Source organism: Gallinula chloropus (genome assembly GCF_964237585.1).
Source record: "Gallinula chloropus genome assembly, chromosome: 13".
Classification (NCBI taxonomy): domain Eukaryota; kingdom Metazoa; phylum Chordata; class Aves; order Gruiformes; family Rallidae; genus Gallinula; species Gallinula chloropus.
Genome location: NC_140098.1, coordinates 424,593 through 446,861, shown reverse-complemented (window position 1 = coordinate 446,861; position 22,269 = coordinate 424,593). Strand labels below are relative to the sequence as shown.

General features: G+C 40.3%; 1 protein-coding gene across 2 annotated transcripts in view; it reads right to left on the bottom strand.

The window, feature by feature from the left end:
* The window catches only part of ADAMTS18 (ADAM metallopeptidase with thrombospondin type 1 motif 18), a gene marked incomplete at both ends in the record, with an annotated part of 76,995 nt that overhangs the window by 1,113 nt on the left and 53,613 nt on the right, over positions 1-22,269 (bottom strand). For both annotated transcript variants that reach the window (XM_084270250.1, XM_084270249.1), the window contains 6 exons: positions 2,673-2,820; positions 4,194-4,406; positions 4,787-4,978; positions 7,176-7,380; positions 11,853-11,979; positions 13,471-13,612. In XM_084270250.1, the coding sequence (XP_084126376.1) occupies positions 2,673-2,820; positions 4,194-4,406; positions 4,787-4,978; positions 7,176-7,380; positions 11,853-11,979; positions 13,471-13,612 (1,027 nt within the window). The remainder of the gene's footprint in view (positions 1-2,672; positions 2,821-4,193; positions 4,407-4,786; positions 4,979-7,175; positions 7,381-11,852; positions 11,980-13,470; positions 13,613-22,269) is intronic.

Sequence of the window (22,269 nt, the reverse complement as noted above, 5' to 3'; positions counted from 1 at the left end):
AGAGCGGTAAGACATTTAAATGAGGTTTAGCAGAATTTATAGCTAAACTGAAATCTCCTGTGAGCATGGGAAAAGATTCCATTTGACTCTCAGAACTACTGTTTACATGGTCAATAAAAGGAATTTACAAGGAGACGGTGAAGAAAAACCTAGCCACTGTTGTCTGCGTTCTCAGATCAGCCAAGCTGAGTCACACAAGATAAATGCTCCCTCGCACAGCATAGGCAACTTCTTCGTATTCTGGGGGCCAGCAGTCCTCTACATCTCTTGAAAGGAACTTCTTTTGATTAGCCAGCACTTTGCTTTTGTTGAGTACCTTTTATATGATGGCAAAGGTGATCTTGCATCCTTTTGTCACCCTCGAATTCATTTGAATGAGAAATGAATAATATTTTTGAAATAGGACATTTTGTTCTTCTGTTTTCAAAATCATAATCCTGTCTGTCAATGCCAGTGTTACATAAAGAAAATACTGCTACTGAACCAAGAGTTATCCAGCAACTAGGAAGCTTAGTGCAGAACTGAAGCCTTCCCACTCCACAGCTTCGCCTCTCTAGTCTTACCTGGGTGTCAGCAGGGGTGAGACTGGAGCTCAGCACCAGCTTTCCCATGACTTCACCGGCTGCCCACCAGACAGAACCCAAAGGAGGCAACAGATGAAAAGCACACAGAGAAGTGAGGAAAGCTGTTTGGATTATGTCAGGAAAGCTCTGGCCACGGAAGGGTAAATTTTCAAAAATTACAAATTACTGTTTAAAAAAATAAATTATAAGTACTGAGGCAGCGATGTCAACAAGTCGTTATGCCCCTTCTGAAGATCAGAGTGCAGTGCTAACATTACAGAGGTATGGCCAAAAACTCAACTCTTGGGACCCAATCCAAAGACCACTGGAATGAACACAGTGTCCCACAGACTTCAATAGATGTGGATCAGGCTGTCGATTTCTTACTTCTATTTACTCAAGTATTTATATGTTGTTTAAATTTGTTTTAAGCAGCTGGATTTACTAGGAGTTACGGTGACCATAACTGCAGCTAACAGAGGGATGGAAATGACCCAGTTTCTCTAGGAGAGTGTGTAAACTCTCCATGAAACATTAATTTCTCGACTGTGATCACTGAGCTGGAGCTGCACGGCTGATAATAGAGACTGATTTGCTTCAGTGTGATTCCAGCCCAGCTGGTTCCCTCTCGGTGTGCTGGTTTAGACAGAAAGTTAGAGAGCAGTGAAGAGATAATTGATCTCTAGAGCCTGACGACCCAGTTATAATAATGGGAAAAGGGCTCCTGCAGATGTGAGGAGAGAGAGAAACAGGCCAAGGCCAAAATTAATAACAGACATTACTCCAGACATGACATATAGCAGGGGAAGGCAGAGGTGAAAGAAAAGTGCTTGCTGTATTGTGACAGAAGAGGATGTCATACAGAAACTCCAAAGTGCAGCAGAACTTTCTGGGAAGGTTAATTTGAAGAGTTAAAAACATTTACTTATAAACCCAGCAGAATTGTTTATTTCTTTTTTAGGGCCATTTCATCCATATATCCTTGTTTGGATTCAGGTCCCTGGATACATCAGTTTGATACTCTGCATGTCTCGAGTGGATGCAGTAGAATGGTGTGTTAAGATACCCCTGGGTTTTACAGGGTGTCTGTGTGCAGTGACTGCTGGCATTGATGCAGATGGGGGTGGTTAATGTCAATTTATGATGCAGGGCCAGAGCTTGACCTTTGCTCCCGACTCTAGTGCCACCTTTCTCTTGCCATCCGGACTGGGTTTTATAGGATTTCTTTCAGCTCCCAGTTTTAAAATGGTAGCAAGAGAGATAATGTCTGGCATTGCAAAAGTTAATGTTTAAAGCCCTTTAGCAAACCTAGAGAACTAGTGCTACATGGGACAAACCTGGACCTCCAGGACCATTTTCCACAGTTAAGAAGGAGCCACAAACTGTGACCAGCTTATAAGCAAATATATGGGATGGGGCTAAGGTACAGCTGTCTTTTTGGGGTGGGCCAGGAATGTTCCCTTCCTTCATTCAGAGTGACTCAAAACCTTTCGCTGCTCTTGCTCCTCTAGAACTGCAAAACACATGGAAGTGGTGGAGAGGGATACAGTAGACATACATGTAGGGACACAGCTTTGTTTCATGTTCCCTGACAACACATCATACACTGATCAGAAGCATTCAGAGAAAGTGGCTTTGGACTCCCAGGATATGGGTGCAATCAGAAGCTTGGGAAGACTTCAAAAGACTAAAAATAAATAGCAAATTTTTATTTCTTATTCAAATATTCTGAATATTTCTTATTCGAAAGTTGCTGGTTTTAACTGTAAAACAGTACCAGCATAAGATGTTTCTATGTTATTCAGCAAGACAGTATAAAGATGCAGCTCAGAAACAATGGAGTAACTTTTTTTTTAACATATCCCTGGCTTTAAAATCTCCTGTGTCAGGTATACTCTCAGGTCTGCTTGCAGAGGGTTCACTTTGAGCAGAGAGATGCTGCAGCATCAGAGAGTAAATGCAAAGCTGGGAAGTCTGGGGAAAAAATATCGTTTAAGAAGGAATATGCCAATACTGAGCTTCAGTAGGTGGCACTGGAAAAGGCGATCTCTGATGGATTTAGAGTTCTAGGCAACCAGCCCTGCTGCAGCACGTAGAGCTGAGTTTTACCTCTTTTCACAGGCACTGGGCAGAAGTTCGTGTTGCAGGCTCTCAGGGCTGCTGGTTTCTGATGTGGCAAGCACCCAGATGCTGGTCTTCCCTGGCGCAGGCACTGCACACTCCGGGTCTGCACGCCTCCTCCACACGTCACCGTACACTGTGGAGAGGTAAAAATTAAAACCCGTCTTTCATTATGGACACTTTCTGGGAGCCTGTGAAAGCCAAAGGAGTGACTTTCCAGGGCTGTGGGTGAGTCTTTGAAAGAGAGAGTGGTCAGGACTGGATGTGTTGCTGTACAGCAACCCCCATCAGGACCATCAGGAACAACTTCTCAAAGATGTGTGTGCATCTGTTCTCCCTTCCAAAAGTTTGGTTATTTAAGGACTCAGATGAAAATTTGGTTCCTTAGACATTGAGACAGAAACTGAACATTTTAGAAAACCTGTTCTTGATTGTCTGCACTGATTTCTTTTGAACTCTGAGCCTCTGGGCCCAAACCTGCTGTCTGAACAGAGATAAAACTCCCACTGGAACCATAATTACGGCAGTATCTGGGGAAAAGCACTATGCATTTGCAGGAAGATCTATGAAGTATTTTTAAATGAATAAGCCTTTTACTTGTATGTGTTTCATGAAAAGTTGTCTTTAAGATAAATGTGATCTTTTTCATCTGATTACAATTGTCAGGCCGACATTGTTTCATGTAAATGTTATTGAATGAGTGTGTGTCTCACTGATATGTGACTCATAAAGTAGATAGGTTCCAGAAATACAGAAGCTTGTTTGCAAGAATGTAGAAACAAATACAGACTGATCCCATAATTAATCATAGTATTTAGGGAATTCCAGGCAATCTGTGCAGATGCTCAAATACATTGTGCATATAGATATGTAATAGTTCAACCACAGTTTAGTTTGAAATAGACTGAGAAGAAAGTGTTGGAAAATGAGTGTGGAACGCAGTGCCTCTCAAGCACAAATAACATTTTTAGGTGACATTCTTCAGTTTCAGGACAAAGAAATGAGCTGCCCCACAGTACATGATGGATGTGGACCAGCTGCATCATGTTTCAGTGGCTGAGTGGTGTGACCTTCTTTAGGGAATGGCTACGTGCAGGAGACACCTGTGGACTGTCAGTACTGCAGATATTTCCTCCATACAATCAGACCTTTAACTACAGCACGATGGTAGCTGAAGGTAGCTTGAATCTAGGTGGCTTGGACTCACAATGTCCTAAACTCACCACAGTTTCTGTGGCGCGTGATGCTGCAGCGGGTCTGCTGGGTTTGGTGCTCTCCAAGCCCAGCACGGCCACCTCACCTTCGGCTTACGGCTGTCCAAGAGTCAGCAGTCACAATGCAGCTGTTCTGGGTTTTAATGCTGTAGTGCAAAGCACTAGGGAATGTGACGAGCTACTGTCTAGATAAACTCGCTCCTTTTGGAAACTCCACAAAAGCCAAGACATGACAGTGCTGGAGACACCGCAACTGGGGCAGGCAGAGAGAGGCGAGAAAGTTTCCCATTCCTACCTGCTGCCAGGGGGAGGAATACCAGCCAGACACCATGCTATACAGCATTTGTGACGGACACGCTCCCTTGTTACAAGCTTCTTCCAGGTTGGTGTTTGGTTTCTTGATGTTTCTACATCTTCTCTGAGGAAAGGTGATCAGTTTCCCATGGATGCTTTTCTCACCGCATTTTAGCTCTCGCTTTTGTACACCTGGGCCACAGGAAGCTGAGCACTGCCAAGGCAAATGACACCTTTTAAATCAGATAAAGGTCAGATAAAGGAGAATGTGTTATGTGCAAGAGACCCCCAAATGATGCGAAGCTACAAAAGCATTATATAACTAAAACCATAAAGACCACGTTCTGCAATGTGCAAACTGAAATATGAATCCACATCACCGAGAGTCCTGACAAACAAAGACATCAGGGTACATTTACCTACATCTGGATGTAAAGAACACTGGTTTTACAGTGCCTTGCCTAGAACACCTGATTTCCAAATCACAGCTCAGCTGGCTTCTCCCCCCACCCCGTGGTTTGCCTGTGTGTCCCTGAGTCACCGTTTCAGGCCCAGGAAGGGAAGGCAGCGAGCCAGGTGACTGCACCACTTTACCTCACTCCAGGAAGAAATCACCCATTGCAGTCGGTCATTTTTGGGGCAGCGTCCTAGCACACAGGTCTGCTGGGATTCAGGTTTGTGGTCTCTGCTGCACATACTATCAGGCAGGACTTTACCCTTGGGAGAACCGGTACTTTTGCAGTAGACATCCCGTTTCTTAATGCCTCTCCCACAAGTCTTGGAGCACTGTGATGGAAAGAAACATTCATTTGAACTAGAGGAAATGAAAATTGGCAGTATTTGCATAGAAACGGTGTCTGATGTGCTGTGTAGCTGCCATTATAATGTAAGTAAACTTGGAATTCTGTTGGTAAGTAACAGCAACATCTGTATGTCACCTCCAAAGCATTGTTCTAAGTGCCTTCTTAAAGTAAGCTATGAACTCTTAGAGCCCCCACTGTAGAACAGATAAGTAATATCTCTCTTCCGTAGATGGGAAAGATGGAGTTTGGAGCAAAATGCTTTTTCCCTGGACAGCACAGTTGAAAGCTGGTCCTAACCTCCCATTGTAACATCTCCCACAGCAAGATGTTCCTGGCTATTTGTTATTTTGTCCTCACCTTGGCCTAGAGGGATGAGATACAGGCAGAGAACACTACCCAGGGAATCTGTACATAACCGCTTCACCAAATGAATCTCACAAGACAGAACCTGATACAGACAATATCTGAGATGTTTGGCCAGAGATGTTTTAATTGCCAAGTTTGCAACCGAAGCCTGGGGCAAGTCACCAGTGAATAAACAAGCACTGCTGAACCGTGGTTCAGTTGAAGAGACAAGCTATAGTTTTCATGGCCCTAGCATGCAACAAAATGCACAGCTGAGCCATTTCTGATGACATGGAGAAATAAACAGCCCTGAAATAATGCTGCCAGTTTTCTACCTTGTTTCACCCTCTTCTAATTGTTATTCTTTTTAGTAATAATTAAGGGGCCCATCCCGAGGAGGAATCCTGTGCTGTCATTATCTGTACTAAATCACAACTCTTTTTGAAAGATTTCATGAAAGCAGAGTTGTACTGAGGATGCAACAGAAATATCTTCATTCTGAAAATCTGTGGTTTTAATCTTTCCCTCAAACAAAAAAATCCTTTCATTTAAAATTACTGAAATTTGTGCAGAGAGCTTGGGTATTGCACAATATTTAACTCCTCTGAGCCTGTGAGACAACAGCTTCCAGCTGAATCTTCAAATCATCACCAGTGTTCAATAGGCCTGTTCATTACATTACAGAAAGTTTTGTGAACTTAATTTTCACAGGCTGATTTGAAAATCCCCACCTGAATTGTACACCTTCTAAAGAGGAGGCAAACGGACTTTTTAATGTTTTCTGCTTTATTTTAGAGTAAGGAAAGTTTGAAAATTTGAATGTGTTTGAAGATGTTGTTCTTCCTTTTTAAGTATCTAAGCATCAGACCAGTTTGTTGTCATCGCCTGCCACACATAACACTTTTTTTAAGTTGGAATATTGAGTAGTTATTGGTCAGTCATAGCACATTGCAGGGCAGTCCCCTGGAATGGCAGGCTGTTCTTCTCCCCTGGGAATGCTTAGGTCATTGTGTTCTTAAGGCCTAAAGTGTAACAGTCCCAAGATGTGCACACAGAAGTGAGAGATTTTTTAGTAAATTTAAATCCACCTTGAATCTCACTAGATGAAGATGGAAAAATAAAAATAACATCTCTTAAATGCCAGATTTCATTCGTCCTACAGTAACTGTTCATACCAGTATCAGTAGTAGTGACAGAAAGAGCAGAGCAGAGATTTGTGTCATTGTGTGTGTGTGTTTTAACTCCAGCTGGTTTGATGGCAGGCAGTTTGCAGGTCTGTAAAGCGGGGTGTGTGCACACAGGAATCTGCCCGGGGCCTTATGCCCCTCATGGCAATTAACTGGAGCACTGCTCCTCTCCCAGCATAACAAAGGCAAAAGTACAGAAGTGATTAGTGAACATGTAAATCAGGGCTTTATCAACCCACGAGTCACATATGTGTGTGTGTGTGCATTAATATGCAACTCTAACCCCAAATGTTTGTTTCTTCATTCCTTGTCTGCCTGTCATCGCTGAGAAAAGTTAATACTGCTGTGGGAAGCAGGCTCAGAGGGGGGTTAATGCCTTTGAAGAATTCATTTATGAAACCAGAGAAAGCTATCCATCTCTTTGTATGTACTGGAAAGGACACCACGTGGCCACCCCTGGCAAGCCCTACTGTCCAAGCACTTAGGAGGACTCGCTGAAAGAAATACATAGCTTGCATACTATCCTTGGGAATAGAGCTGCTTGCACAACACTGATCTTCACAAAGCTTGCACTATTCTTTTTGACCAGTTTTTGGTAATATTTGCATTATGCCAGCAGGCAAAAGTGTAAATTTCCCCCCAAATTACCTGAGACCATAGACCAGGGCTCCATTCAGGTGGGCAGTCCTGACTATTGCACATCTGCACCTGGCTGGGGGTGCTGACAGGACACAGGGAATGGGCCACTACCTCCTCTCTTTGGAAAGCCCTTTTCTGGACACACTGGATGAGACGACTTTGTTGCCCTCCTCCACAAGATTTGCTGCATGCGCTCCACTCGCCTGGTGACCAGCTTGAAGGAGAAGATGTGTGTTAGAAACACAGAAGTCCAATTAGCTTTATCAAATCAATACATATGAGCCACCTATTAAATGTGAGTTATTCAGAGACTCGCCTTAGTGTCCTGATGCCCCGACATCTGCCCAAGCAATCAATAAGCCATAGTTACATTATCTTCAAAGCATGGAACATTTCACTTGGGATGAAGTCACACAACTAGAAAAACTAGTATTACTTATTTACATTTCTCATCTACCCGAACCAACTTGCCTGTGAATCTGACCTGGAATCTGGAATTCCACAGGGACTGAGAGTAACTGCCATGGAGACTGGTTGAGTATGTCGAAGATCTAAGGGTCTGGCTAACAAATCACCATTCCTTCTTAACCACATTATGCTTTCAAATGAAAATAAAAAAAATCCCTCTAAAACAGGAAAGAAACATATTTTCTAAAGAAATGGCAGGATGATCACTCTTCAGCTGCTGAAGAGACCTCAAATACACCTGGGGCCAAAGGAAGAAGCCAGAGAAACAGAGAGTTCTGTAAATCCATGAGATCTGACTAGTGGGAAGCTCAGCCCTTTGTTACATTCTTTTCTTTTTACATCTCTCTCAGAAGAGAGGGTGGAGGAGGGAGATCACTTAGGCTGATATAAGGGACAGGCTGGCATGGCAGGGAAAGAACAGGGCCAGTTTAGCTCAGCATGTACCTCCCAGTGCATATGGGCATAGACATATTCACACAGGGTGACAAATGTCGACGTGGTGCTGTCCAGAGGTATCTGTCAAACCGTACTGGCCTGGCTGAAGTCAGCAGTCCTGTCATTATTGTCTGCAGGATTTAAATGTCCTCAGACTAATAAATCTGGCAGACAAATGATGTGGAATCTAAATAAGACAGAGGAAATTTAAACAGCAAAAGCTGTCAGGCAAATCCATACTCCAGTCACAGGCATGCTTCAGTTATGCCTCATGTCACTGAAGTTACACAAAGTCTGAAGAATTATTGCCATTTGCTTCAGGTAAATTCAGTTTTGAAATGTCATTATCTGCTCAGTATTTCTATTAATGAAGCACTAGAGTGGGTCCCCAGCTTGGTGGAACACTATGCAACCAAGTGTCCTTGTCCTCAAAGGCTACAGTGCAAGACCATAAATAGCAGCTGAACAGGAAAACAGAAGAGCAGAAACAAAGGAAATTATGAATGACTAAATGATTATTCAATTTGAGAACTGTTATTCAAAGATCTAGTGCTGAATTTAAGCTAAAGATTTTTAAAAAGCAGTTTTACAAGTTTTTAATAATTTATGGCACATAAAAGGTTCTCATCTCAAATCCAACAGCTTGGCCTGTCCTACTTCCATGGTTTCTCATAGCATCAAGTCCCCAGTGTGACCACTGGAATAGCTGCTTACATACAGGCTTAATGACAGGAAAGCTTTTTCTTTTCTTTCTGTGTGAAAGATGAACAGCATCCTATTTGCCTGTCTGTTCACATCAGCCTGAAAACAAAGCTAATTTAGATTTCTAAAAAAATGTATTAAAAGTCTATTTTTGAAAAATTCCTTTGGGAATAGAAGAAATCCCGACTCTCAGCCTAGTATCTTCAGTAACTGCCAAAAGTTAATATGAAAAGCAGTAATTTAAGGACAAAGAAATAGTAATGTGAAAAGTCAGTAGTTGTGTAATTCCAGACCATGTCAGAAGTTTCCTTCTTTTGGATTTAGAAATGTTTGGGCTATTGCAATGCAAGCTTCTGGAAAAAAAAAAAAAAGTTACTGTTTTAATCCATTCTACAACTTGAAATTAGCTTACCTTGATGTTTCTGACAATGGTGATTGGTAGAGCAACCAAAAGTGTTCATTTTAAGAGTTTATTCACCACAGCTGCCCAGAGTTCCCCTCTTCACAGAGGAGAGGGCAATAAACCTACTTTAATGTCCTCTAGTAAACTACCATTTTCGAAGATTATCTGGGCTGTGATCCAAGAGTATCTTTCATTAGCTCAAATAACTAAATAATTATGACCAGATTTGGCAGCTCTGAAATCCAACAACAACAGTGTGCAGTACTGACGCCTTTCTGTGTTCTTTCTTACTGTTGGGACAGTAGTTTGTTCCCACTCAGACTAATAAGTCTTTGTTCTTATGCAGTAATTATTCCTCACTGACCTTTGTGAGTCTGGAGCCTCTTTCATGTCACAAAACTGACACACTTGTATCTTATCTATTACTCACCTCTTCCCTTGCCCATTATGCCTACCACATTTGGGTTTGCTTTATTCACTGGCCATTAAGCATTCTTTGTTCCCTCCATGGTATTTGTTAATACTGCATTTTTTGATGTTGGCAGTCTCAGTTGTATGGAAACTACTGCATGCCATGACTTTCTGGGCAGATTCCTCAGCAGAGATATCCTGGCATAGTTTCACTCAGCGCAATGGCAATCTGTTAATTTAAGGCATGGTCCTACATGTAGCTCCTCCATACATTAATATATCCTAAGGATTTAAAAATAATTAGGGAGTTGAATTGTTTTCCCTAGAGGTGGCTTGGGGCTTTTACAGTTTTTCTTTTCATATTCTTTTTAGGTTTCAAGTCATTAATTGTTTTTAAAGTAGGAAATCTAAGAATATCAGAGCACTTTCAGCATGAAAAGCTGAACGTAGCCCTGTGTGTGTGTGTCAGAAGGGCTGTTCAGCATTTTCAGTGATGGATATATCAGTGGTTGTTCAAAACACAGGGGGATGTCTGATTAACAGAAATGGGAAATTTTGAGTGTGGCCAGTAGAAGGGGATGTGATTTTGGTGAAGCATAACACCACCATATCAACACGAAGGAGAGCGCAAACTGCTTAAAAAGACTCCTGGGAACATCATGGACACTTCATTTTTGAGTACATGAGACTGAGTTCATTGGATAAAAATCCTTCTGGCAGAAGAGAAGTTGCCTACAAACAGATTGTGTCTGGCTACAAAAGATTACTTAAAATTGCTATTGAGAAAATCATGTGGCTAAATGTAATCTAAAGAAACTGCTGAAGTAGGAACATGGAGCTCTCATGTCCCATGTTACTATTATTTAAACCTTATCTCTATAGTTTTGTGGTCACAGTGTATAATTTCCCATTTGGATTTTCTGTCCTCTGCTGTAATCTTTAAATTTTGCAGGAAATTCCAAACTATTACTGGACTATTGTTCAACATAGGGCAAACTATGATTTTAAGTAAAAACAAAGCCACTGCAGTGCATATACATCTTTTTTGCTTTGCCCCATCATCCTTTTCTGAACTGGGGGAGATGGAATGCTTCTTACTAAGCTCCATTAAATGTGCTATTCTAGTAAGTTTGGGAGCGGGCTCAGCCAATTGCTTTTACTGCCCATTGCTTCAGTCACCACAGGGTAAAAGCAGCAGATGACACCAGGTCAAGAGCTTTCCTCCATTTCCTCTGCCTTCTGCTGCCCGTGTGCTTCAATGCATCTTCAACTGCCTTTATTTCCCACTGAAACACTCCTAATTTTTTCCTCACATTTCTTTAGAAAATCTCTTGGTTTAAATTGCAAAATGTCTTGTCCCACACAGTACAGCTTTTCAGATCTTTAGTATATAGTTTAAAACATGCTAAGGTTGCAAACTCAGCAATCCCAAAGTGAAAAAAAACAGCAGAGAAGAGATGGCAAATGTGTCCTCAAACCTACCCATTTATAACTAAGCCACACAATACTGTGTTTAATTATATGAGCATACAAAATTTTTTTTTCCAAAGGACCCCTACCACAGCTACTATAAATCAGTGTAACTCCCTTGTTTTTAAAGAAGCACTATTGATTTAGACCAGCTGGATTCTAAATGCTTATCTATATGTCAATGTCTTCCTTTGCATCTCACCTTTCTTAAGTCTTTTAGAAAATAAGATTGTTCACACAGGCAATGTCTTCATATTTATTTTTGTGGGCACCAGGAGCATTGCTGATGATTTATTTGGTTTAGATAGTCCTCTTCTTGATATCATAATACTCTGTGGGACGTTTTGTCCAAAAATCACTAATTACACTTCAGACGATTCTTTTAACCTAATCTAATATGTGGAATCTGAGTCATGGGGCCAAGCTTCCACACAGGGAGTAGCACTTTACTCAGGAAATGGTCTTATTGATTCAAGGTGAGTAAAGGTGGCAGAACAGGCCTCTAAGTAACTTAGATTTACTCAGTGTCACATAGCTAACCCCAACACGGTGACAGAGCTGCGAGCAATCCTCAGGAGGTCTCGCTCGGCCGCATCAGAAATACCGCCTCTGGTATTATCATTGGGCAGAAGCCTACACAACTAACAGCTTTAAACAAGTACAGGTTGACCTTACAGAATAAAAGTGGGTTCATCTAGCAGGCTATACAGTTCTGTGTGCCTGTCACAGAGGACTTCTTTCATGGCAAACTCAGTCATAAGGAACAGCGAAAAGGCACAAAAATAAAGAGAACTTACTATGCTGGGCAGGGATTGGTATTGCATAGTTTTGTTTCAGTTAATGGCTTCATCCTTGGGCCACAGAAGGAGGAATTAACTCGTGTCCGATGATCTTCTAAACAAATTGCTTTTGCAGTAATGTGTCCTATGGAAGCATCAGAAAAAAAATACAGTGAAATGAACATTTGCTCAAACTATAGGAGAAAAAAGAGCAGGGGAGAATTTTAACTAAACAAGTCCAAACTCATCCTTGGTACAACTCTGCTGACTTGAACTAAATAAAATAGAATTTAATTTGGCAGCATGTTTTTACCATTAATTTCCTTCTCTGTAACACAGGTACTGCTGAAGTGAGATGAAACATTTCAGTTACGGACAGTGTGTTTGCAGAATCCTCCCCCAGCAAAAATTAGCAATTCTTCACAGCCCAATTCCCTGGAGAAGGGAGCAGTGCCTGCTCAGAGCAGGCACTCTGTGTGCACTCACACACTTGCAAACTGCTGCAAAACATTTTGCAGCTCTTCACAGTGTACAGACTCCTGCAGGTTCCTGTAGCTAAACTCTATCTAGTGTCAGCATCAGGGCAGGTTACAGAGAAGACTATAAATGCCTTAAGAGTTGAAGTGATTTTAGAGATTTGTCTTTTAATTGAGATGTATCATTCCCCTCACACATGGTTCATTTGGCACAACAAGTCAAATTTGGAAATATGGTTGTTTCTATTGTCTTTATATCCAGCCTTTATTTGTTTCAAAGAGAAGCAAGAACAATGCAGTTGTACTTTATCTCTGCAGTGCTCCTGGTGGGTGTTTCTTCCACAGTTTATTGAAATGCTGTGAAGTCTGACAAGAGACTAACAAGGTGTTCCTGAATTTCACCTGGACTTATTTGGCAATACAGGAGCATTAGAAGGTATTGCCTCAATCACCCCACACTATTATTTGGTATTAATGACAACAGCATCATATAGTTTCATCTATATGACCCAGTTCCAATTTAATCTACTAAAATTTTAATTCCCAATTCTTTTTGCAGGACTTCCTACATGCCAGTTTTCTGCTTTCATTACAGCCCAGAATTACTTTCACTGACAGAACATCCAGGATTCAGAAAAACAAATAGATGGTCTGTGCAAAGCAAATACCTGGAGCAATATGGTTACAAGAAATCCTTAGCTTATACAGAATCTCCAACTTTGACCTGGCAGAACTCAAATATTTGTACTTAAGCAGTGAGGAGATCAGACTGTATCTGTCAGTGAAGGTCTGGATAATATTTTAGTCTTCAATTACTCTCTACAGATAAGATAAATTTTACTTATTCTTTCTTATCTTTCTATGTTCCCAAATTACAACATCAAAGCACATGCTTAATTTCCACGTTACTTCAACAGGAAGGTTTCCTAAGTGTATGGACTGAGCTAAAGAAAGAAGACTGAGTTACTGTAAGGGACACAACTTTTTTCCCTGTAAGGTATGAAGGTACTGCATCTATGCTGTAAGTTGTGGATAAAAAATAAGGCCCAGGTGTGCAGTGTAACCCCCTGTAGGCACTAATACACATTTGCATAATTGAAGGCAGTTTGAGGTGCTTTCTAAAACTGAGCAATAGGATTGGCAGCTGGGAGGTTACCTACCACCACCGCAACTGGCTGAGCACTCTGACTGCACCGTCACCCAGGAGTAGCTATGTTTTTTGACAGATGTCTTGTTTTCATTGTTGCTTTTGGAAAATGTATATTCCCAAGCAATCCCAGGATTCTTGCCTTGTAACAGGATCTATAGAGGAGTATTTGGAGTTTGGTTAAAAGAAAAAAAAGGAAGAAGAAGGGGAAAAAAAAAGGATTCTGTCATTTTCAAGGAAGATGAACACGATACACACATAATATATTTATACACACCATGTTTGTGAAAGAATTTCTGCAGATGTAAATTTTTAATAAACTAAAAACCATGAAAGTAATTCCTAAGCAGCAAAGTGTTTGCTTGGGCTAACCCTGCAGGGCCTGTAACAGAAATACATGGTTCAGAGTAATGTTCCTTCCAGTCAGAGAGCATCAGACTCACTGGTGAAGCAGAAACGCCTTCAGCAGATGTGAAATATCATCCAAAGACTTTTGGCAATGCAGTATTAGTCACTGCCTGTCCCAGCTGTTGCTGGGACTCTGGTCTGCTCTTGCAACTGTCCCTTAACAAGTGGAATTTGCTTGTGGCAGTGGCTGGATTAAGGACTGAGGGTGGGAGAAAATTCCTCTCCTTTAGTAAGCAAAGTCCAGGCTAGCTGAGCTGTCCACAGTGCCTTCTATGAATGAAGAAGCCTTTGCTTGTTCAGTAACCATGATTCAAACACTCAAAGAAACTTGAGCAAAGCAGGACTATAGCAGTGTGCAGGCAGAGATGGTCAGAGATGGCTTCCTCATTCTCAAGGCTCAGGTTATAAAATAGATATTTTTGGACTATTTGGGGTTTTTTTCTTGTAAGAATTTCTTTTCTATGCAGACTGATGATAAACTTTGTTTGGGAGACTGTCAGCTGGTATTTTTTTCCTGTGGTTGAAGCTGATAAAGCTTCAGGCCAGGAGAGGACCTGTCCCTGGGTGTCTGCAAGGGAAAAAGGATTGGAAAAACCTTTTATTCATGATTTCAGCATAATGTATTAGAAAACACACAAAAAGTGTGATTAGCGACTGTAGTAACAGTCTTTGTCATTTAACTTGGGGAGTTCAGCTCTCAGGGTGTACTGTTTTAGTGGTGAATTATAGTGCAGCTTTCAGGTAGGCAACTTTCTAAAATTCACTGTATTCATTTGAAGTCTGAATTTTAATTAATGCAAGATGCATGAACACCTGACACATTTGGGCAGAAATATCTATTTAACAACGTTTATTTTAGAAACTATTTTTGGCAGCAGGGTGCATTTATATTCATATTTAATAGAAAAGTGCAAGCACTTACAGAGCTCTACTAAATTTTAATTCTTCACCAATATGGATCTGGTCATGGTAATATAAAGTGCAGGTGTAGTTAACCTTAGTGCCTAAATATGCTTTTTGATAAGCAGTAGCATTTCAAGCACAATTCCAGTCCATGTTAATGATTACCATTCAAAATATTAATGAAATATCAGGTAAGTACACATGGTGTCTAACCTGAGTGCTTAAGCAAACCATGTAGGTGGAACTGATCATGGTATAGACTGGCTTCATAAAATAGCAACAAACTTGCATTTATGTCATTTAAGACCAAGAAATATAGTAACATTTTGAAATGTAGCCAAGGGTTTTAAAGTATTCTGAAAAATGTACCTATTGGAAAACAGAAATTACCCATGACAGTGAAAATTCAGACCAAATTTACATGACCTTCAGCTCAATAATGCTGAACATATGAAGGGTCTGGACTGCCTACTGTTTACTTTTCTAGAAGAAAGAAAAACGGATGCTATGTTTTCCATTTTTAGTAGCCAAAGATTTTTATTTCAGTCAGTGAACCTTAATAATGACCCAAACTGAGAATATAGGAATTAGAACTGTAAAAGGCAAAATACTTCCAAATGAATTGGAGAGTTTCGTGCCTTCTCATTGGAAGTTTCAGATCAGAAGCTCCTCTAAGCACAGGGAACTTAAAGTATTTCATGTGAAAGCTTTAATCTCTCCCATCCAAGCTTAATTCATGAGCACTTCATGAGATTGTGGAAGAAATTAACCTGAGAGTGATTATTCTCTATTTTTACTGAATATTTTTGATAGAAGTAACACTTCTATAGTTGCTTGATGGGTAAATCATATCTGTATCTGCATATCACAACCTTTTTACAAGAACAGGATTAAAATCAAACACTGAAATTAGAGACTGAGATTGAGATTGCTACACACTGCATGCTGACCTGCACAGATGCACCCTGAAGCTCTGGATCTCACTCCTACTGTCTTTCCAGAAAGCCTCTTTCACGTCCCCTGCTCACAGCACACGGTGCTCCCTAATGAGCATAGGAGGTGCTGTGTTGTGCTTTACATCAGTGTGGGGTTCTGTGACCTATTGGCCATGCTCTATCCATACCATTATCAGTGTAACTTTTTTCAAGACCCTTCCCTTGGTAAGGACTACCTGATTGTGGTGGTTTGCCACGCAAAACCACAACACTTGATGTAAATGTTTTATGAGATTTAGGAGCCTCTTCAGATGAAGGAATATGTGTCTTCTATATAAACTTCTAATTTTTAGAAAGCTGCTAGCGTAAGATCCAACTCTCTTAAAACAGCTGTTCCACAGTCACTTTGAATCTTGAACCTCAAGTCCACGGGCATTAGAGTTTCTAGAAAAAAATAGGTTGCAGTAATGTGTCCACTTTTTACTAGCCTTCTCTTAAGGACAAATTCAGAGAAATAACCAATGTGTAAAGTTTCAGAACTTATGCCTCAGAACAAAATAGGGTGCGTTAATCCTAATAATAATTGAGCCTTTGAAAACTATTTTTTAATTAAATCAATTCCTTTCCTGGTTCTTCTTAAAGACCAGACCTCAAAATGCTTTAATTTGCTTTTACCCATTGGAAGGTCCTATGAGTCCAACATATTAGCCCAGATCTCATCATCTTAGGAAGCCAGAAACAATTTCAAAGAGTAGCTTTGTTTTCTTCTTATGCTAGAAAAGATCTGGCTAATGTATCAACAGTCCAAGTCAGATTTCCTCTTTCATGGTCCTATGGGGATGCACTTTCTCCCATTTCAGTAGGTGCTCTGTGTTCCTTCAAGGCCAGAGGCTGAAATTCTATCTGGCTGTTTAGTAAGGCATGTCAAAAGAGGAGGAGGTTTTGTCCATACCTCAAGACCTTGTGTAAGGGTTAGACTTGTCTCATTTGAGTCTGAGGACTGTCATGAAACTGTGCTATGGCAGTGGCCACAACAACAGTAAGGCTTTCAACTTTTCTGGTTAAAATATCTTGAAGTATTAAACTGAAGACCTGTCATCTGAAAGTGCTCCTTGCTTTGTGATAGTAGAGGCAAGAAACAACAAATGCATCCTCAACAACAGAATTCAGAACACAGGGAGGATGAGAAGATAAAATTGGCCACCAGTTTTAGTCCTGCTAGAGCAATATTCTCCTGGTGCTTCAACAGAGTGAAGGGAACATAGAGCGAATGATATCAGACACGTTAGAACAAGGCACATCTGTATGTAGGCTTCAGGGACCAACCACACAATGATGTAAGAAACTCCCACCCTCCAGCTGAACGAGTGCCTGGGGGGTAAATCCTGCACCCCCAGCAAGCAGGGCCATATGCATTTTAAGACATGGAACTACACCGCCTTCCTGCGTACTGGGAAGCAGACATGTTTCTGAGAGGCAGATGAAGTGACCTTCCTCTCTGTTTCCTGGCTGGTGGCCAAAGCCAGAGCCCTCTCCTATCCAGCAGACCACTAGCTCTGCATCACAGTCACGTCTCTTTCCTCCAGCATCACCCCAGCTATGCAGAAGAAGGGCAGATCAAACTCTGGAAAGGTATTGGAGACAAAACATTGCAGGGCACAAACCGTACACTCTGCAGCCCCTGGCACTCAGGTGAAAACCAGTATACAATGTAGAATGTTCATATTTTCCTCAGGAATGCAATAGTATTGCAAAGTTACAATTTTGCCAAAGTAATGAGCATATAAAAAGTTTTCTATCATATTTTCAAACATTCATTATAAAGCCCTTCCTTAACAACCCAATAACTGAAGTCTGCATATACAGCCAAGTTATCAGACCTACAAATTTGGAAAGACCTCCAGTGCTAGTCTACTTAACTGGATGCATTCCAGCATCTTTTCAGCCAACTGGCATTTGCTCCCAAATTTACAGCTGGCAAACAACCTCCTTAAACATTTCCAGTTCCTCAGTAGAACTGTTTAATGTCTACCTTTAACACACCAACCACCTGACTTCAGACACAACACTCAGCAGCTCTGACCGCAGGGCGCAGAGTTATAAAATTTACAGCTTCTTGAGTTTGAAAACCACAGACTCTGGGCTGGAATCTGCCAGATCTATTCTGAAGAGAAAGAACTGTGGCTTTTGCTCAGGGCACAAAATGTTAAAACAATGGATAAACTGAATTCTCTGGAGCAGAGAACCTTTTCCTTTTGCTGCTAATTTTGATTTCAAAGCTAAACCAATACATTTTGCAAACAAACTGTGCATCTGCTCCTTTGAGATTATTTTTTTTCCATGGCTGTCCTAAATTTCCAATACAATACTCCATTTTGCAGGTCAATTTTTTAAAGAGCCTATCAACATTGCTTTGTTATGATTAACTCTGTGCTCTTCAGGTGGTTTTATTATTATAAGATGTATAGGCAGAGTTACTTGGAAGACACTGAACTCAGAGACATTAATTTACACAAGATAAAGGTCTCTTTCTTCTATAATGTTCTGTCAATGTACAGGAAATGATCCTAATGCTTGGCATGAAACAAGCTGAAAAAGCTCAGTATCTCTGTGAAGGACTAACAGACATTTACAAATCACAGAGTGAAGCTGAGCACAGAGAAAAAGCCAAGTAAAGGAATAGCTCCTGTTTACCCATATGTGCTTTATCTATTTTCATCTTTACTCATTCTTCTTGTGCACAGTTTAAAAGACGGGCATGAGCCCAGATTTTGAATCCCAGCATCCATGGCAGCTTTGATCTGAGTCTCCACACTGCCTCTCTGTTTCCTGGGTCACTCCCATGATTTGTAAGTCTTTGATCACCTCTTTAGGTGGATGTAACAGAGTTAAACTATCTGCAGTGAGGCATCAGCTGCACCACTGAGGGAGAAGTATGTGTGGAAGACTACTGCCTGCCTGTATTACGCTTGAGACCTTCATCCTTCTTCTACTGTGGATATACACACTGCTTAATAAACACTGTATCATCCAACATCCTAAAACAGATTCTGATTTCTTTGTCCAATCAAGATTAATTCCACTGACTCCTGTGAATTTCCTCTTGTTTCAGTATGATAAATTTAAGCATGTAGTATATGATGATAGTGGAAAAAATGTTTAAAACAAGTTTTAAAACAGGAGCTTCAAAGGAAAGTGAGAGAACACCTGTTTGGAAAGCACCAGTAAAGGAAGAATTTCCTGTTGGTTACTTAAGCCAAACCTTAAAACAAAAGGGGTTTTATCCTTTTAATAGTTCTAAAGTCACTTTAAACACAATCTTAACTAAAAGCTTATGACAAACTATTGTTTTTCAAGAAAGTCCACTAAGGTCATTAAAAGGAAGAAAAAGAAAAAGAGTATCCTTGAAAGGTTCTCTATGATCTCATTTCTACTTCAGCTGTTTCAAATTTATCTTCTGTTGTTATTGTGTCTTCATTTTTTTACTGTTCACATGCTAAATGCACAACCTTCAGGGATACTGTCCGGCTAATCTCTCCACACTAAAGGAAAACCCTTTTATCCATTGTGTTGAGTCAACATCTGTATCTTATAAGCACATCTTAGCCCTCATTAGCCCACTTTCTCTTTAGGGGAAATCAGTACAAATTTATCATCTAGTAGCTAACAGTAAATGTAATGCTTTATAACCGCAACTTGGCTTTCTCCCAGTGGCAGCTAGATCATCACTAAAGTCATTCCACCTGGCCTCCTTTCTCTTTTTCCCCTATTGATAAAGAGGAAGTGATTTACTGATCTTAATTAGACATATTCCTGCTTTGAAGCTTCATTCACCTTCTTCTCCCATCTGCCTCTTTTCAAAGCATCCTTTCCATCTGTTCCTTACTGTTGTCAAAATAAACTTACCTTCTTTCACAAAGGTTTGACAATTCTCAGATTCAGTATTTCAGAGTGTGAGGTAAACTTCGGTGAGGATACTGATCCTGTCTCACCCTGAAACACTTCACAATGCTCTCTCAAATTGGCTACGAGTTCTCGAATCAGTCAGTTCTTCATCCATTTATTGATAGAGTGGAAAATCAAATTATTAAACTTTCAGGGTTTTAGGTTAGTTTATCAATCCCTGGCCAGGCAACGTTCTACATGCTTACATCACAGTCCGGTTTCTTTTGGCCTTTCACAATCTTTTCCATAATTTGAGTCAGTTATGGAGGGTGACTGAATACGTCAAGAAATGGGTGTTAGGAGTCAATCTCACAAGAGTTCTGTATCAATAAAGACAGCGATGGCACCATCCCTTGTGCTCTGTAGCTTTTCTGGAAAGGATTTTCAGCACTTAGGGGTACCCGCTGGCAGCCCTTATTCCCAAAGCTACATAAATCAATGACAAATTTGCTTCTTGTTTGCCCTCCAGTTAAGCATTTTTTTGTCAACAGAAAATCCCTGATGAGGTCTTAAAATTGAAAGGGCTGACCTTAGATTACCTATGAACAAATGACAGAGAAATAAGCTGAATATATTCAACTGCATTAAAAAACTATTCTGGCATGTTTCCATTAAAGATGAGACAACTGTGCTGCAGAAACCGTACTGTAAAAACCTGGTATTAATTTCTGATCCTAGATTATCATTTAACTGTCATATTTCTACCGCTCTGACCTTTGTCTGTTATTTCCTCCAGCCTGAATTTGACCATTTGGGGAATATTTCTGAATATTTCTCATTTCAGCTGTTACTGGTTTCTCCAAACGCACAGTTCCCAAAGTATCAGTAACGCTATCTGCACCTTCAGAAGGACAGAGACACAAGAAGTCTGAATGGCAGTGCTGTTCTGGGCTACCTCCATGCTCTTCCTTCCATCTGTGAAATTAATTCTTGAACAATCCAGAAAGGGTTCTGATAAATTCTAAAATCTTGTCACGGATTTACACTTCCAGGAGTTGTGCTAAGGAAATACTACTCCCACATGTATAATTCTACATTCTTGTCACAGTGTTCTCCTCTGCCTCAGAAAATATTTGGCCACTATAGTTGGTATTTTTTCTCTGTTAAATTACAGACTCACTGCCCTTCCTTGTCTTTGTATGACTCGTTCCCATAATTACATATTTATAATGCATGTTAATATATGTATATGTATATTTACTTTTTGGTGACATTCCAGGGTAAATAAGAAAAGCATTTTGTCATCTTTTTCTTGTCTCTTACCCACTTTTGAATGGTAGTTAGGACCATGAAGTCTGACACAGCTGAACGACTGAAAAACCCGAGAGCAAAGCAGACACACAGGCACAAACTGTGCAAGAAGATACAGATACAAAACCCTGGGTAGAACTGCAAGGCTGAACTTGTGATGTGCAAGACAATAGGGAATTTTAAGATTTTTTTCCTTATTTGGGTTTCATCCTTCTCTCTTAATACATGCTTCAGATGTCTCTTTCAAGAAAATATTTTGGAGAATGACTGCATTTCAAAGGAGGTGATTGCCTTGAGCACAGACTTGCCAGGCCTGTCTGGACTCATCCCTGGGAAGCACTGGTCCCATCCTCTCCTGTGAACTGCTCAGTGGACGTGGGTAACCTGAACCTTCTGGGTACAGGCAGGCTGATTTAACTCAGAAACACAGTCAAAAACCTGGACTGCTGGAATCACACAAACATCTAGCAAAACTACAACTACAAAATTAAGTTGTGTTAATCTGTCTTTCAGATCAGAGTGGCATGGCAATAAATACACCTACAAAACCTTACATTTTCTGCCACCTGAATAATAAATGTTCTGTATTTATGTGTGCAATTTATTCAATTTCAAAATACCCATACTGGTGTTTTACAAGGGGTTGCACTGAATTCTTCTGGAGAGGAAAAAAAACTTAAACAAGAAAATAAGTATTAAATTCCTTTTGAATATGACCTAATTAAAAATGAAGAAAAAAATAATGTAAATATTACAGGAAAAAGTTCAGGTCCAAACCCTGGAAAGCCTTATCTTATTGAAAATCAACTTAATTGGATAAAAAATTGCTGGCAGGACTTTTTTTCATGCTTCTTTGAAAATTACAGATTAGAGAATAAGAAAAACAAAGACAGAGTGTAGTTAGTACACTTAAACATTCCTTTTTTAGCCTTCTATTAGTTTCTGGTATTCACAGTTGAAGTAGGATTTGTTTCATTATTACTGCTGCAAACAGATCTTCAGCAGTATGTGTATTTTCTCATAAAAGCATATTTCTTTAGTTTTCATTGCCATTTTTGCTCCTTAGAGATATTGGTAAATCATAAACAAGGCAGACCTCTGAGCACACATTTTACATTTCTTTTCAGAGTTCAACTCATTGAATGTTGCTTAAATTATTGAAAGGGAAAAAAATCTTACCTACAGCCCATAGAGAATATGTATATAAAATTGGGGAATACACAACTGTAACATTTGCAGTCGTTAGAGTCCCTAGTTACCAATGCCACTGGTGTAGGTATTTCAATAAAAATACAAGGGAAGTTTAAATAAGCTCTCATAGGAGCAATAGCCTCCAGTTAAATCTTAAACCTTAATAAAACTGTTTAGCA